The 15191-nt window shown below is 38.4% G+C and overlaps 1 protein-coding gene across 1 annotated transcript in view; it reads right to left on the reverse strand.

Annotated features, from left to right (window-relative positions):
- MUC6 (mucin 6, oligomeric mucus/gel-forming) overlaps window positions 1-14951 on the reverse strand; it is a 52777-nt gene extending 37826 nt beyond the window's left edge. Inside the window, exons 1-6 of the mRNA XM_043516365.1 lie at window positions 14924-14951; window positions 9966-10028; window positions 7548-7577; window positions 6377-6430; window positions 3361-3595; window positions 1097-1223 (exon numbers count right to left, since the gene is read on the reverse strand). Coding sequence (XP_043372300.1) covers window positions 1097-1223; window positions 3361-3595; window positions 6377-6430; window positions 7548-7577; window positions 9966-10028; window positions 14924-14951 — 537 coding nt within the window. The remainder of the gene's footprint in view (window positions 1-1096; window positions 1224-3360; window positions 3596-6376; window positions 6431-7547; window positions 7578-9965; window positions 10029-14923) is intronic.
- Window positions 14952-15191: the final 240 nt, after the last annotated feature.

Here is a 15191-nt window from a genome sequence, read left to right on the forward strand (position 1 = left end):
GAGGTGGTAGATTTTGTATGTTTCAAGTGAGGGCCTATTACGGTAGCTGTAAGAAGGCAAGATGTATGAAGGCCATGTGCTAGTTTCCACTCTACAGTACTACCAACGCATCTTAATCCTGACCTGCAAGAACTTATTGCTGTTTCACTGTTGAGTTTCTCCTGAACAAGCATTGCAAACTGTGTGGAGGTGGACATGGGCTAGGTGGATAATACTTCTGCTGCAACAATGCCTTAGGGCTTCAGAGCATCAGTTGGAGCATTTCTTCCATAGCCGGTGGAGAGAGAGTAAGAGAAAATGGGCACCAGCTCAACAGATCTGCTCATACAGGGCTCTGAAGACGTTGTAAGTTTTTGTCCTTGTCCATTACATTTGTTTTACACTTTTTCCTGCTTTCTCTAAACTCCACCTCCATGATATTCACAGCCCTGGACACTGGAGAAACAGGAGTTGTTCTTAAAAATGGAGCATTTAATTCTTCTTTTATTTGTTTCAGTTTTACTCCTCTGTCACTCTGTTTACTCTCCTGACTTCAATGAAGTTGCTGCCGATTTACAACAGTGTACATGAGAAGAGAATTGGGCTTGAATTTCCTGCAAAGAAGTATATGAGATGGTGCTCTAGGCTAGACCCATGTTCATCATATACTGTACTACATTTCTGTAAAGACAAATATCTGGATCATAGTCTCAGAAGTAATGTGGTCTTCAACATAGTCCCAAGTAATTTATTTCTATATCTAGATACCCAACATGACTCTCTCTACCTCTCTGGAATATCAATGAAGTACATAAAGTAATGACAACATCTGTTACTAATCTGCATTGTAGCCAGTGAGAAGAAAACTGGGTTCCATGTATTTTTATGTGCACTAACTGTCCCCCTATTTATACATCCATTAATGAGGTGAATAAATGCCTATACTGGGAGGCCTATGAGCCATTATGCCATACATTTAAGGACTTTAAAGGGCACATTCACAATCTCAGTACAAATAAAAACAATGAATGCATGTAAAAACACCCACTTAGGGATAGCGAATTTTCAGTATTTTAGCAAAAGTTTCTCCTTTGCTTTGTGACAAGATTTTACTTACCATGAGATAGTCATCATTGTTCCAGACGACTTCCATCTCCATCTCCATCAGTTTGGTCACCAGGCGGATGGTGCGTCCAAAAGGTGCAATTTGGATTCCATTGCTGGTATATGGCAACTTGATGATACTGTTATGAGGAAGAGAAAAAAAATTGATCCTATTATGTAAAAGTGTGCGCGCTGGTATCTGGTACAATTGGGCAGTCATTGTTTGTAATGGAGATGCTGCATAGCTATCTGTGAATCACGTGGTATCTGGTGGCAAATTAAGAAAGAAATGTGTTCCCTCATAGCTGGGGCCTTTCAGGATATTTGAAAACGGTTACTGAATGCAAGACAATCAGCTGTTTAAGAAAAGGATCAGCGATATACAGCTAAAGCCTGATTATAATATTAAAAATCAGTATGGGATATGAACATTGGGATGGGGGGGGAATAATGCTATATTTTAACAGTAGAGCTCAGCTAGGTTTGGTGTTTATAAGGCAATTGCTAATCTCTTCATAGGTACCTCCACACACATATTGTCTGAGTACTAGTAGCTGTCAGTCGTTACCCTGAAGAGGTCATGAGAGTCACAGTCTATGTTAATATACAAATTCTACCAGTGCTGAGGCTTGGCACTGTGAGGAGGAAACGTATAATGGGAGCTGTGTAGCAGGAACAGGACATGGGCCTAGTGGCTGAATTCTAATGCTAGAGACCAGTGAAAATAAAGAACCACTGTAAATATGTATTGAATATATTTCATCATCGCTAGTCTGGGGACACCAAGTTTAAAATGCAGGCCCTGGGGTTAGTTACATTCATTTACACAGTTGTCCTTGCAAATCAATCCATAAGCCAAGTATTTTTCAGTGCAGTTTGCCAAATTGAGATACAATTACAAGAGCAGCTGGGTTCTCTGGCAGTTCCAAAGAATTGGGGGAAAAAATGGTTTGAGTCTAACTGAATTTGAAAATTTCAAAAAGAATTTGGCAAAGCAAAGAAGTCCATTTCAGGTCTCATGCAACATTTTGTCTGACCTGAAACCCTATTCCTGGGTGTTTTTAAAGGGGCTAGATTCATATAACATCTGAAGGTCCTGGTACTACTTCTCTTTAAGCTTTAGCCCAGTGGTTAGAGGCACTCATGTGGGAGATAAATGTTCAGTTCTCCCTTTTACCTGATGGTGAGAAGGGATCTGAACTTTGGTCTCCCCTGTTGCATGAGAGTGCTCTAGCCATTGGATTATAGGATATTCTTATGTGGGTCTTTCTGGTTGAAGCTGATCCAATGTAGATAAATAATTTGTCATTGGGCCAGAGAGACTTGATAGCGAGGTGGTTAGGACGCCTTCCTGAGAGGTGGGAGACTCAAGTCCCTGAACCAATGGCTATTGATTTATACGAAGTGAATTTTTACTGTTCGTTGAAAAAAATGTCTACAGCTGTAGGTACAAGTCTTATTTTTCTGCTGATGATAGTTGTAAAAATATGGGTGAATATAATAACATACAAACTTTCTATAGGCATCCATATCCTTTCTTTTCATTTATCTATAGGCAAAAACTCAAAGTTGCCCAACTCATGAACATTGCTGAAACTTCATTTTGGGAATTTCAGCTTCTAAAGGCAATCAGCACATTTCCCAATCTCCCCAGCAAACCGTTTCCCTGAATTTGCTGCCTTCTAGAGAGGGTAGTTCTAGGAATAATGAGAACAGAAAGCAGCCATGGCAAGTAGGGAGTTCCCAGAAAGTCTCCAGATGTTCCCTTATTTTCTGTTCCCCTACGGAAGTGCAAAAGTTTGGGTTCACAGTCATTGAAATTCAAGTTCAAATGAGCTCAAAGCAAAACATACCTAAACCTCTAAATTTCACCTAGTTTCATCAGCTGGCCCAGGTGAATTTGAAATTAGAACTAGGCTCACTTAAGAGGATTGCTAAGCTTTAGGTCAATGTAGTTTTAATTTGGGAATTATTGTGAGATGAGAAGGTTCACCAGCTTTTTGGTTTCACACTGAGTATTTTGTACAGGTGTAGTCTATGCTTGATTTAGATTTAATTGGTAGTTATCTGCTTTGGTAGAAGGAGATAAAGTCAGTCTCTAGGTAGGCCATTTATGTCTAATTTCTATAATTTATTAATCCATTTTGGGCACAAAATGGATGTGAAAATGACAGACTGAGCTTTCCCTACAGTATGATCACAGACCTATCTAGTGTATCTCACATAGCTCCTTGCCTTTCTTTACCCACTGCTATTCGATATATCCCTGAAGCTTACCCAACATCCTTGAGCGCAATGATGTTCTTTTCAACCGTGACGACCACAGCTCCCAGCTCAATGATGATTCTTGTAATTTTCTTGTTCACCCCACGGCGGAACTGGATGTTGAAGTCTGGGCTAACATCATCGCATACGGTAGTGAAGATGTAGTTGCAGGTCCCAGAGAAGTCATACAAATAATTATCAAAGGTGGAGAAATGCCCTGCACCCCAGGTAGAACATGAGCCCTTGTCTAAGAAATGAAAGAGAAAATGTATTTAGGTTATCTTGTGCCATGTTTGATGAGACTGATAGTCATTCCAAACACTACCAGTCATGTTCTAATAGCAGGAAAAGCTGATGAGCTTAGAATTTAAATAAACTCCCAGAGAAACTGAATTTATATTCAGTTTAGGATCTATTCTTTTTCCAAAGTATCTATATGCCTTTAATTCTTCTCCTTTACTTTCTGTTCATGAATGACATTTGCTTTAGATTGTCTGATTTTTTTTTTCCTCTCCTTAAATTTTAAGTCAATACAGTGCAGGTGAAAGATGCTCTGAAACACATTTGGGCTGTCTGTTTATACATAGGGCAAATACAGCGTGGACAACACCACTGCAATCTTTCTTCTCACTGCCCAGAAAATGTGCCTTAATCCCGGGGGTTAAAGGAAGGAAGGTTGGGAGGGAGTGCAGTTCTCTCTCTCTTTCCTCTGATATAAGTAGAGGGGAGCTTTCCATCTCTCCATAGCTTGAGAAAGCATTGCTTCCCCACAATCCCCTCTCCTCCTTGGCTGGCATCCGCTATTTTAATTACTGCTCAACTCTAATTTTGAGGGACTATATCGAAGAACTGGAGAGGGTAGCTCAGGGTTCATGTCCACATGCCCATTCAGTCTCCAGAATTTGCTGAGATGGCTATCAGGGGACCCGATTAGTGACAGCGAGGGGTAGAGCTAGGTGATATTTTTTTGTACAAAACTTTTTTTTGGTGAAAAGTGCAGATTTGGCAACACAGGACTGTTTCACAAATTCATGTTGTTTTGGAAAAATTATTTTGACTGGAAAACCATCAAACCATTTCATTACATTTTCAAAACAAAACATTTCAATCTTTTAAATTGATTTTTGTTTCAAAAGTTCCTTTAATTTTATTTTAAAAACTGAACATTGAAAAATGGTCAAAACCTAAATGTTTTATGAAACATGTTAAATGAAACATTAAGATCTTGTTTGGTGTCAAATGACTTTTCTCAACTTTTTGATTTGCTGAAAATTTTTAATTTTTTAAAAAACAACTTTTTTGTTGATATTTTTGGAATTGCCAATGAACTGAAAAATCTGTTGTTTGCACAGCTTTAGTTGTGTGTAATGTAATCACTTGTCCTTGATGGAACCAGCCCGAATCTTAAAGGCATGAGAGATTTTTCAGTAAAAATTGGAGGTGTAGATGCAATTGGTATATCACAGAATAATGAGCTGGCAGAGACGCCGTTAGGCTTCAATCAGACATGCCGAGTGGATGGGGAAATAATATAGTGAACTGCACTGTGCTGTGGTATTCCTGAAACCCCTATGTTTTAATCAAAATAGTTATTGATTCATTACATACAATATTCCAATAACCACTTAGATAATGGTCTTGAGTAACCATTTCAGTTAAAAAAAATGGAGTAAAATTGCACAGAATAATGGGTCCATTTTGAAACAGGGTGTATAAAAATTATGATTTAAAAAAATATACAGAAAAGTTTTATTTAAATGGGTTTTTAAAGGATTTACATGTTGCTAGTGTTTTACTTTTGTGCCATTTTAGTGTTTTAAATTGCTAAAAAGGATGTTTAGTACTTGGTTCTTTTGTATCCTAATTGTTAAAATTTCATATTTTACCAAGAAAGTTCACATTTTAAATCTTCCTTTATGCTGTAAGAACTATATCAGGGCCTCATAAATATCCTGACTGAGAGCAAGCTATCAGGGTGTGTGGTTTGAAGTAAATGGGACTTGTGCTCCTAAATCACTTAGATGCCTTCCTAAATCCCACTCTTAGTTCCCTAAATACAGGTTTATGAGCCCAACTTGAGTCCTCTATTTTTGAAAATGTTGGCTTGTGTGAATAAAAAAGTTTATCATAACTTTATCAAAGTATTGAAAGTCTAAATAATTTTTCCTGGTTACTGTGATAAAATTTCATTTTGAAGTGGCAAAGATTTTATGCCACTAAGAGACTTTTTAAATACAAAATATACTTTTCGCTGAAAACATTTAGGGGTACATACTTAAGCACATGAGTAGTCCTGCTGAAGTCAATGATTCATGTGAGTTAACTTGCTAAAGTGTTAACAGGATCAGGACTTTAATTTTCAATAGTTTTGGGTTTTTTTGCTTATAGCTGTTTTGTAAAATTCAAGTAAGAGACCTTACCAGTAGCAGTATTTTTTTTTAAAAAAAGCATTTACTATAAATTTTAATCTAAAGTTGCACTAACACAAATTTTTAAAAAAAGAAAAGGAGTACTTGTGGCACCTTAGAGACTAACAAATTTATTAGAGCATAAGCTTTCGTGAGCTACAGCTCACTTCATCGGATGCATTTGGTGGAAAAATGCATTTTCCACCAAATGCATCCGATGAAGTGAGCTGTAGCTCACGAAAGCTTATGCTCTAATAAATTTGTTAGTCTCTAAGGTGCCACAAGTACTCCTTTTCTTTTTGCGAATACAGACTAACACGGCTGCTACTCTGAAACAAATTTTAAAATTAGTTTTACAAAGCCTAAATCTCATTTAAAATGGATTATTTTTGAAAATATTATTATTTTAATCACCTTGTGTTGAATCACCCCACCCTATTTCAAACTTTCAAAATGGAAACAACTTCAAAACATTGGCATTTTCCATGACATATTTCACTTTATTTTTCAATCTGTTCTAAGGGAATACAATGGTCACCCTAACTCCTTCTCAAGGAAGGTACTTACAAAATACTTCACCACTTTTATCCAAGTGTAGCAAGTGTAAAAGAAACTGTTACCTGAACGCAGCATAGCATCATCTTCTGCACTTCTGGACTCTTCACTGTCATCATCTGGAAAATAGGAGTTGGTTAAATATTACCACTGATCCTTCCAGCCAAACCTTTCATATTTTAACATTAATACGATACTCCTTTTTGCAATTGCTAGCGAGGCTAGCTTGTTTGGATCTTGCCTATTTTCCATTCACCAAATAGGTATTCATGGGACATATGGAGATAGTGCCATAAATGGTATTTTCTACAAACACAGGAATGCTATGATAACTAGGAATAAAGTAAGGAGTACTTGTGGCACCTTAGAGACTAACAAATTTATTTGGGCATAAGCTTTTGTGGGCTAAAACCCACTTCATCGGAGGCATGAAGTAGAAAATAAAGTAGGAAGATATATATACACAGAGAACATGAAAAAATGGATGTTGCCATACACACTATAACGAGACCAATCAATTAAGGTGGGCTATTATCAGCAGGAGAAAAAAAAACCTTTTGTAGTGATAATCAGGCTGGCCCATTTCAAACAGTTGACAAGAAGGTGTGAGTAACAGCAGGGGAAAAAATTAGCATGGGGAAATGGTTTTTACTTTGTGTAATGACCCATCCACTCCCAGTCTTTATTCAAGCCTAATTTAATGGTGTCCAGTTTGCAAATTAATTCCAATTCTGCAGTTTTCTCATTGGAGTCTGTTTTTGAAGTTTTTCTGTTGGAGAATTGTGACTTTTAGGTCTGTAATTGAGTGACCAGGGAAGTTGAAGTGTTCTCCGACTGGTTTTTGACTGTTATAATTCTTGATGTCTGATTTGTGTCCATTTATTCTTTTGCATAGAGATTGTTCGGTTTAGCCAATGTACATGGCAGAGGGGCATTGTTGGCACATGATGGCATATATCAGTTGAAATTGCAATGTAGATAAATAATACACAGGAATGCCAAAGCATATCATCAGTGTACTGAGCGCAATTTTCGCTGAATGACTTTAGCTGACTTTGTTTCATTTTGTGTATAGGGAAGAGCAAGGCTTTGATAATTATTGTAAGCAAATCATGAGCAGAGATGGGGATGCAGAGGAGAATTTTTCTCCTTGAACTCTGCTTCACAGGGAATTTTGCTCCCTTCAGGGTTCTCTTCCTATAGCTTTTACCCATTTATGATTGATGAAATACTCACCTAACTCGAGCCAATCATTGCCCCTGCTGCCTGAAGGAAAATAAACAGTTACAGTTAAGAATCATCTTAGTATAACGAAGCTAACATTTATATCGTGCCTCTCATCCTAAAACTCTTTACAAACTAGATTCAGGAATCTCATCATCCATCAGTGAAATGCAGGCAATTATGGGGTGAATGCAGCAGCTTGTTAGCTGCACATAGTTTAAGATAGAAAATGAAGAAAATAAAATACTGCATTTTTTCCAGAAAGAATTTTAAATAGGCAGAATATGTAAGATAATTTATTCAGAATACTAGAACTGAAATGCTAAGTCATATTCATTTAATTTTTGTAAAGGTATCAAAGGCTTTTTTTTAGCTACAAGCGCTTAGGAGTACAGATGGATGAAATTTTTACACACAACTATTTTTTCAGAAAAATGCAGTCAACAACATCAAAATGTTTTGTGAATTCATGTCAGTTTCAGTTAACTGTTTCAGTCAAAAAAAATCTAAAAAAATTTCAAAAAAGTCTAAACATCTTGTTTTGACATTTTTGAAAAAAATCTTTTTGATTTTTCAGTTCAAAATGACTTTGTACAAAATTTCCTATAATTTTATTTAAAAAAAATCAAAACATTTAAAAATCAAAACAAAACGTTTCAACCCCAAATTACTTTTTAAAACTTTTTGATTCACCAAATACTTTTTAGACTTCATGTTTAATTTGACCTAAAACAATTTTTTTTGTCAGCAAACTGAAAAATCCATTATTTGTGCAGCTCTGCTCAGGAGTCTGGACCCTTCTATATTCTGTCTCAGGAGACTGACAGCACTTCCAGCAGTATAGTGCCTCCTAGTGCTAAGTTGTCATTGCTTCAATGTACAGAGTGACTTTGATGTACAAAATCAAAGTGATCAGGGAAGGCTGTTAAAAATTAAATATTCACTGTCCTGGATACCTTCAGAAACATGGTTTCTTCAGTTGGAATAGAAGGTACCACAATCACTGCCGGGAGCAAATGCTGAATTTGTAATGATATCCACTGTATTCATATTACTACAAATGTATCAGTTAGCTAATATTAGTAAAGCACTTAGAACATATAAACTGCTAAGGCCTAGATCCCAAAGGGATTTAGGCAACTCATCAGCCTAATCAAGTGATGAACAGCCAAGCCAAAGAATTCAGAAAATCTATACTTTTTGTATATATACAGAGTTTTAAGGCGAGTTAAACATTTACATATTAAATAAGAACCATAAGTCCACAAGAAGTGCTTGTGATTTGATTTAAATCCATCACATTATTCACTCTTTCCGACTCTCTAGTAAAACACAATGCCAGAAAACATAGTGTTATGGGTGAGACCCAAATTGTGGTATTCCTAATAATGCCTCAGGCAGCTGCCTTATTGCAATGGCAATTTACCAAGCCCAGCAGTCACTTAATGCGTGTGTTGCTGTGGTAACCATGGCTTAGTGAAGTGGCAGCAGGACTGCAACAGTTAAGGCTGGTTCTGGCAACAGGGCTGCAGGAGTATCCCTCCCCACATTGACACAGCACATCAGGAGGGAGCTTCATGCATGGCCGAAGGGCCCAAGTCACCATGGCAGAAGATGTGGAGGAGGCTGGAGTTGACAAAGCGGAGACCCCATCCTGGACTGTAAAGAGGAGAATGACCACTTGGCTGTGGGGAAGGCCACCATTGTACTGAACGGTTCCTTTCTGGGGATGGTTCCCACACTCCTCCAGGATTGTCCTGGAGTCTCCAGGAATTAAAGATTCATCTTTAATTAAAGATTGTCATGATGAAACTTCCAGGAATACTCCAACCAAAATTGGCAACCGTGCTGGCTGGTGAGTGAGGGAGTGGGGCCATGACACTGGATCCCTGCAGGCACAAGTTGGTCCTGATGAGGCAGACCTGAAACCTCTGGCCAGGACTGCAAGGAGGAGGACAAATATTGGTATTTGGGAGACTTTGTGGTATGTGCTTCATCTGCCACAAAAGTCACTGGCTGCCACTGCAACCAAGCCCAGTTTGAGGCATCACTGCTAACCACAAGAACCCCATTCAGCTGCCACCTAATACTGCAGGAACCTAAACTCACTCTGTGTCTACATTTTTACTGTAAAAGCTCCCCAAGCACTTAGCATGTGCACTGCTGCCTCACTCTATGGGTATGTATACATAAGGACAAAAAACCCACGGCTGGCCCAAGTCATTTGGGGCCGAAAAATTGCTCTGCAGACATTTGGGCTCGGGTTTCTTTGTAGGCAAACCCTTCAGTAAGAATTCATAAAGGTAGTGTTTTACATGAGCCCCTTGATGCAGGGACTTTCTTACTATGTGTTTTGTTCAGTGCCTTGTACAATAGGGCTAATTGGGCACAACCTCATCTTAAATGTGTAATAACAGGCAAAGTATTTACCTCTTTTCAGAAGCTCCTTCTGCCTGTAAAGAAATTGATGGGATACATAACTCCCTTCAAGCCCTGTGAAAACAAAAGGTAAAGATAAGTCATCATTACAAGACAAAAGAGAAATGTAGCATCAGTTTTTAAAAGCTCCTTCCTGTCCCTTGATTTATGGTGCACATCACTGTTGTACGGATAACAGTTACTGTGTTTGTGACAACGCATGCACAGTTTGTAATGAACTGCTTCTCTTCAACTGATAGGAAGGTACTTTAAGGGGCAAGAGCAAAGCGCATCCTGCAGAAGCCATATACCACTCTGTTGCGTCTTTTGCATGTTACGTAACATACATAACACGAAGAAACAACCCAAAAGTTTGCTAATCATATATAACATACAAGGCCTAGCTATATGTATACATTGCTGTTCTGCAGAGTTCTGGTGGCTTCTGAAACACAAAAGACACTGATGGCCACTAGAGGGCTCATTAACTGTTTAAACAGATATATTACCCAATTCCTATACACTCAGTGGTTGGCTGAGTGTGATGAAACAGTTGGCACTGTGAGTAGTGAGTAGAGAGGACGGCTGAGGTGCTCTCTCCTGTTTGTATGAGGGCTGATGTTGAGACCTATCTGTGTTTAAAATAGCTTTGACTCTCAGGCTTCAGCCTTTGTCTCCCTTAAGCAGAATTGGACTTAAATAGATAGCCAGCTAATGAAAAGAGGTATTCCCACTAGTGCTTATTGGAGAGAAGGTCTTGAATACTCATGTGTTTCTTGGTAGAGCAAAGATGATAGTAGGGACAGATGACTGTTAAAAATTCTCTGCTATGGCACCTTTTATGAGCAGGAACAAGTTAAATATTAAATGACTCAACTTTCTGCAAGGTCTCAAGGTCACATATGATATAGTGTTTTCTGGCATTTTTACAGACGCTAGATGTGTGGAAGAGATCCCGATACTTCAGTCAAATTAAGTCCAGTTGAATCTTATTTCTGAAGAGCCTTGTTGCACATAGAGGAGTTATTGTGGCATCTGCAGCAGCCAGGTTTGGTAGTTCCCCAGGTGTTGGTGTGTGATGTTGAGACAGCAGAGGAAAGAAAGAGAGCTAACAAGATGATTCTCTTCTTACATTTTGTAAAGTCATAGTAAATCTGGAAAGAATCATGGCAGCCAAACTGGATTACAAGTAAAGGTATTTTAAATACACAAACTCCTCATTTGAAGAGATTTGAGGCAAGATAATCTTCTAGTTAAGGCAATGAGCTGCAACTAAGGAGATGATAATTCAATTCCTGTGGTTGTGACAAATTACCTAATCTCCCTGTCTCAGTTTCCCACTGGGATAGTACTTATCACACATGCTGTTGTGAGGATAAATTCAGTTATGTCTGTGAGAGCTAAGATACTGCCGTGATGAGAGCTATCTATGGGAAGTGCCCTAAATAGATGGGAAAGTTGTTGAAATCCACGTACCAAAAATGCTTTCTTCACAGCCTATGACAACATCAGAGGTGTGCTGTCTCACAAAGGAAACAAGTAACTACAGAGTTTAAAGTAAATGAAATTTCATAACCTTAGGGCTTGTGTGTATGAACACATAGTTTGCAGCAACCTGCAGTGTAAATATATACTACAGTAGCTTGCTGTGCACTAAGTGTCTGTGAGAACCTTGCTGCCATGCACCAAAAGTTCCTTAGTGCACTTTAATCTATTCCTTGTTCAAAGTGGGGTAGATCAAAGTACACCAAGGAACTTTTAGTACACGGCAGCAAGGTTCACATGGATGCTTAGTGCGGACAGGTTAGTGTGGGGTAGATTTACACTAGCTTGCTGCTAACTAACTATTCATATAGCTAAACCCTTAGAGCCAGTAATGGTAATAATGTAACCGTTTTTTGTTTTCTTCAAGTGAGGAGAGAAAAACTTCATGGAACTACTTCCCTAGTCACTCGACCACCAGCTGCTAGTCACCTCACCAGGCAATCAGCACTTTTAGTTCCACAATAGTCTGAGATAGCTAATATCAGAACATGACAGACTATAGGACTATGACTTATGAGGAGAGGCTGAGGGAGCTGGGATTGTTTAGTCTGCAGAAGAGAAGAATGAGGGGGGATTTGATAGCTGCTTTCAACTACCTGAAAGGGGGTTTCAAAGAGGATGGCTCTAGACTGTTCTCAATGGTAGCAGATGACAGAACGAGGAGTAATGGTCTCAAGTTGCAATGGGGGAGGTTTAGATTGGATATTAGGAAAAACTTTTTCACTAAGAGGGTGGTGAAACACTGGAATGCGTTACCTAGGGAGGTGGTAGAATCTCCTTCCTTAGAGGTTTTTAAGGTCAGGCTTGACAAAGCCCTGGCTGGGATGATTTAACTGGGACTTGGTCCTGCTTTGAGCAGGGGGTTGGACTAGATGACCTTCTGGGGTCCCTTCCAACCCTGATATTCTATGATTCTATGATTCTATGATAGGAAAACTTATGCTCAAATAAATTTGTTAGTCTCTAAGGTGCCACAAGTCCTCCTTTTCTTTATACCTGTATAGCCTCAGATCCTGGGCTTGGCCAAGGCTGCTCTCAACTTCTGGCATAATTTAGAACAGAGTCACTGGTTACTCTTAAGTTTCCCAGTTTTAAATAATCCCTATGAGTTGCAATGCATGTCAGGCCCTTACAGAGGACAATGTGCTCTGGTTATGCCCTCTTCTGCCCCTGGTATGTTCCCAGGGCATTTGTTACAATGAGGAGCAAAAAGAGAGGCACATATAATTAGGTCAGATGGCTGTATGGCAAATGAGGTTTCATTGTTCAGGTGGCTGAATATTCCAAGTCTTTTGTATGGAGTCATCAGTTTGTTCATGAATCCACTGAAGGTGGGTGAAAAGTTCCACAGTTGCTACACCTAAATCCCAGGCTGTGAAACCTGAGTCGCTCCTATCCCTATTCACAGAAGTCATGCCTTTTGTAGATATTTGCTAAGCAGGATTTGAGAGAGAGCCTTAAAGCATCACTTGAAAGGCAGACTCATTTAGTTAGCCCGGTGCAAAACATGAGGTCTACGCTTCTGATCCCCAGAAGTGCTAATCTCTTAGCTCAGAATAGATAGTGTGCTGATTTCTAATGCTGTCACAGTTCAAGCATGCCAAACAGTTTCCAAATGCTAAGTCTATGCTACTCTTACTTTGTTTCAGGGAGCGGAATAACTAAACGGGATAAATAGTATTGAGTAAAGGAACATGCAAATGTAACAGAGATAATTAAGTGCATTAAATTTGCAGTAGCTTTTTTGCTCCAAAAATTTCTGCTCTACAAAATATGGATTCATATATTGACAGCCTGTAGCCCAGCCTTGATCCTGTCAGACTTGAACTACACAAATGATTATAATACAGTAATTTTGCTCACCGGTCATATTCACCCTTCTTTGTCTAGCTCTAAAAAGATTTAGTGAGAGCATCCTGGTAATTTTATGAATCAAACTGCATATCGTGTGCAGTCCTATGTAAGAGCTGGGTGGGAATTTTCCATCAAAATGGTTTTCTGACAGAAAATGCACTTTCTGAAAAATGGAAATTTTCCATGGGAAAAATTTGATGTTGCCATAAATTTGCTATTTTCTGCTGAGAAAACTAAAATGAAAAATTTGGGGTTTTGAGCTGACTCAGAACTTTCTGTGTTGAACTTATTCAAAATGATATTAAACTGCATTTCCCTATCAATGCATTGTTTTATGGGAGTTGTACTTTGGCCCTGGTTTTCTCCTGTGGGCTGGGCTTCCTGGAAGACTAAATCTTCCCATAATGCAATGTGGATTTTCCTCTGACTAAGCTGCTTGGTGCACCATGGGAGTCACATGACTCTGGGTGCACTGTGGGAGATGTAGTCCAGCCAGGGAGCCTGGCTCATTGGGGATCATTGGGGTTTGGATTCCCAAACAGTTCCCATGAGGCTATGCACCACTATGTGAAAATGTAGTTTAATATTGAACTAACTTGAAACAAAAGTGCATTTTGGGGCAGTTCAATAAATTGAAAAACAACATTTCTATTTTGGGAATGTCAGAATGTTTCATCTGAATAAAAATGTTGAAATGAAATTGTTTGACATTTCCAAATCAAAATTTTTTAGAATTTCTGGTCTGTAAAAATTTTTGCAATTGCAACTTTTTGTCACAATTTGGGGTGAAAACCAATGTTAAAATGTTGGCATTTCCCTTAAGATGGAAATTTCAATTTTTGCTCAGCATTAGTTGTGTCATTTTTAAACCACCTACATTCCTATAAAATATCATTGCTTCAAAGGAATGTTGCCATGTTCTACTGCAGCATGGAACTTCAGCAAAACCTAGCAGAGAAGGGGATAATACACCAGATAATATATTATCTACACACCTCCTGTAACATTTGCATTAATAGGAGCTTATCCTCACATTAAGAGTAAAAATACTCCTAAATTTATAATCAAGCTTAGAACTTATTTTTTAAAATTTGTTTTTACTGGCACTCTTTTAAGATGGTAGATATACACATAGATGTTATAAACAATACAGTATTTATTTGGGTACAGTATTGTTAAAACTGAATGAAGCATGTTTTGAAGAAGTCTATATAAAATAACATACACATCTCCAAGTGTGTACGTATGTTGTGAAATTACTTATGGGTAGGTAGACAAGCAGAAGCTGTAGGAATTTGTATGCTGTAGCTAGCTGTGTGATTGGTTGGGGTACGCTCTGTACTGATACTTTGTAACCCTGGAGAAGCAGATAAGAGGGTTAAAATAAATAACCAAAAATATAAGATGAATTTGAATGATGATAATTAAAGATAATGCCAACACTCATCTTGTAGCTGCAATAGTAATAATCTAATCTAACTACAATATGTTCACCGTTATTTCTAATCAGTCTGAAGTTATTAAATTACTTTTATCTCTTTCTCAGCTAGGTGCCAGCATAGCATGATTACCTCTATGTGAGTACCTAGCAATGTACATCGTTATAGTAAGTACTGTATAAGTATACAATATCTCTTTAGGATCCAAGGCTGGCTAAGTCTACTGTGACAGTCAAACTAGGTTCTCCCCTCTGTTTTTTCCACCAAATGCATCCGATGAAGTGAGCTGTAGCTCACGAAAGCTTATGCTCAAATAAATTTGTTAGTCTCTAAGGTGCCACAAGTACTCCTTTTCTTTTTGCGAATACAGACTAACGCGGCTGCTACTCTGAAACCAGTC

The sequence above is a fragment of the Dermochelys coriacea genome, chromosome 6, assembly GCF_009764565.3.
Source record: "Dermochelys coriacea isolate rDerCor1 chromosome 6, rDerCor1.pri.v4, whole genome shotgun sequence".
Taxonomy (NCBI): Eukaryota; Metazoa; Chordata; order Testudines; family Dermochelyidae; genus Dermochelys; species Dermochelys coriacea.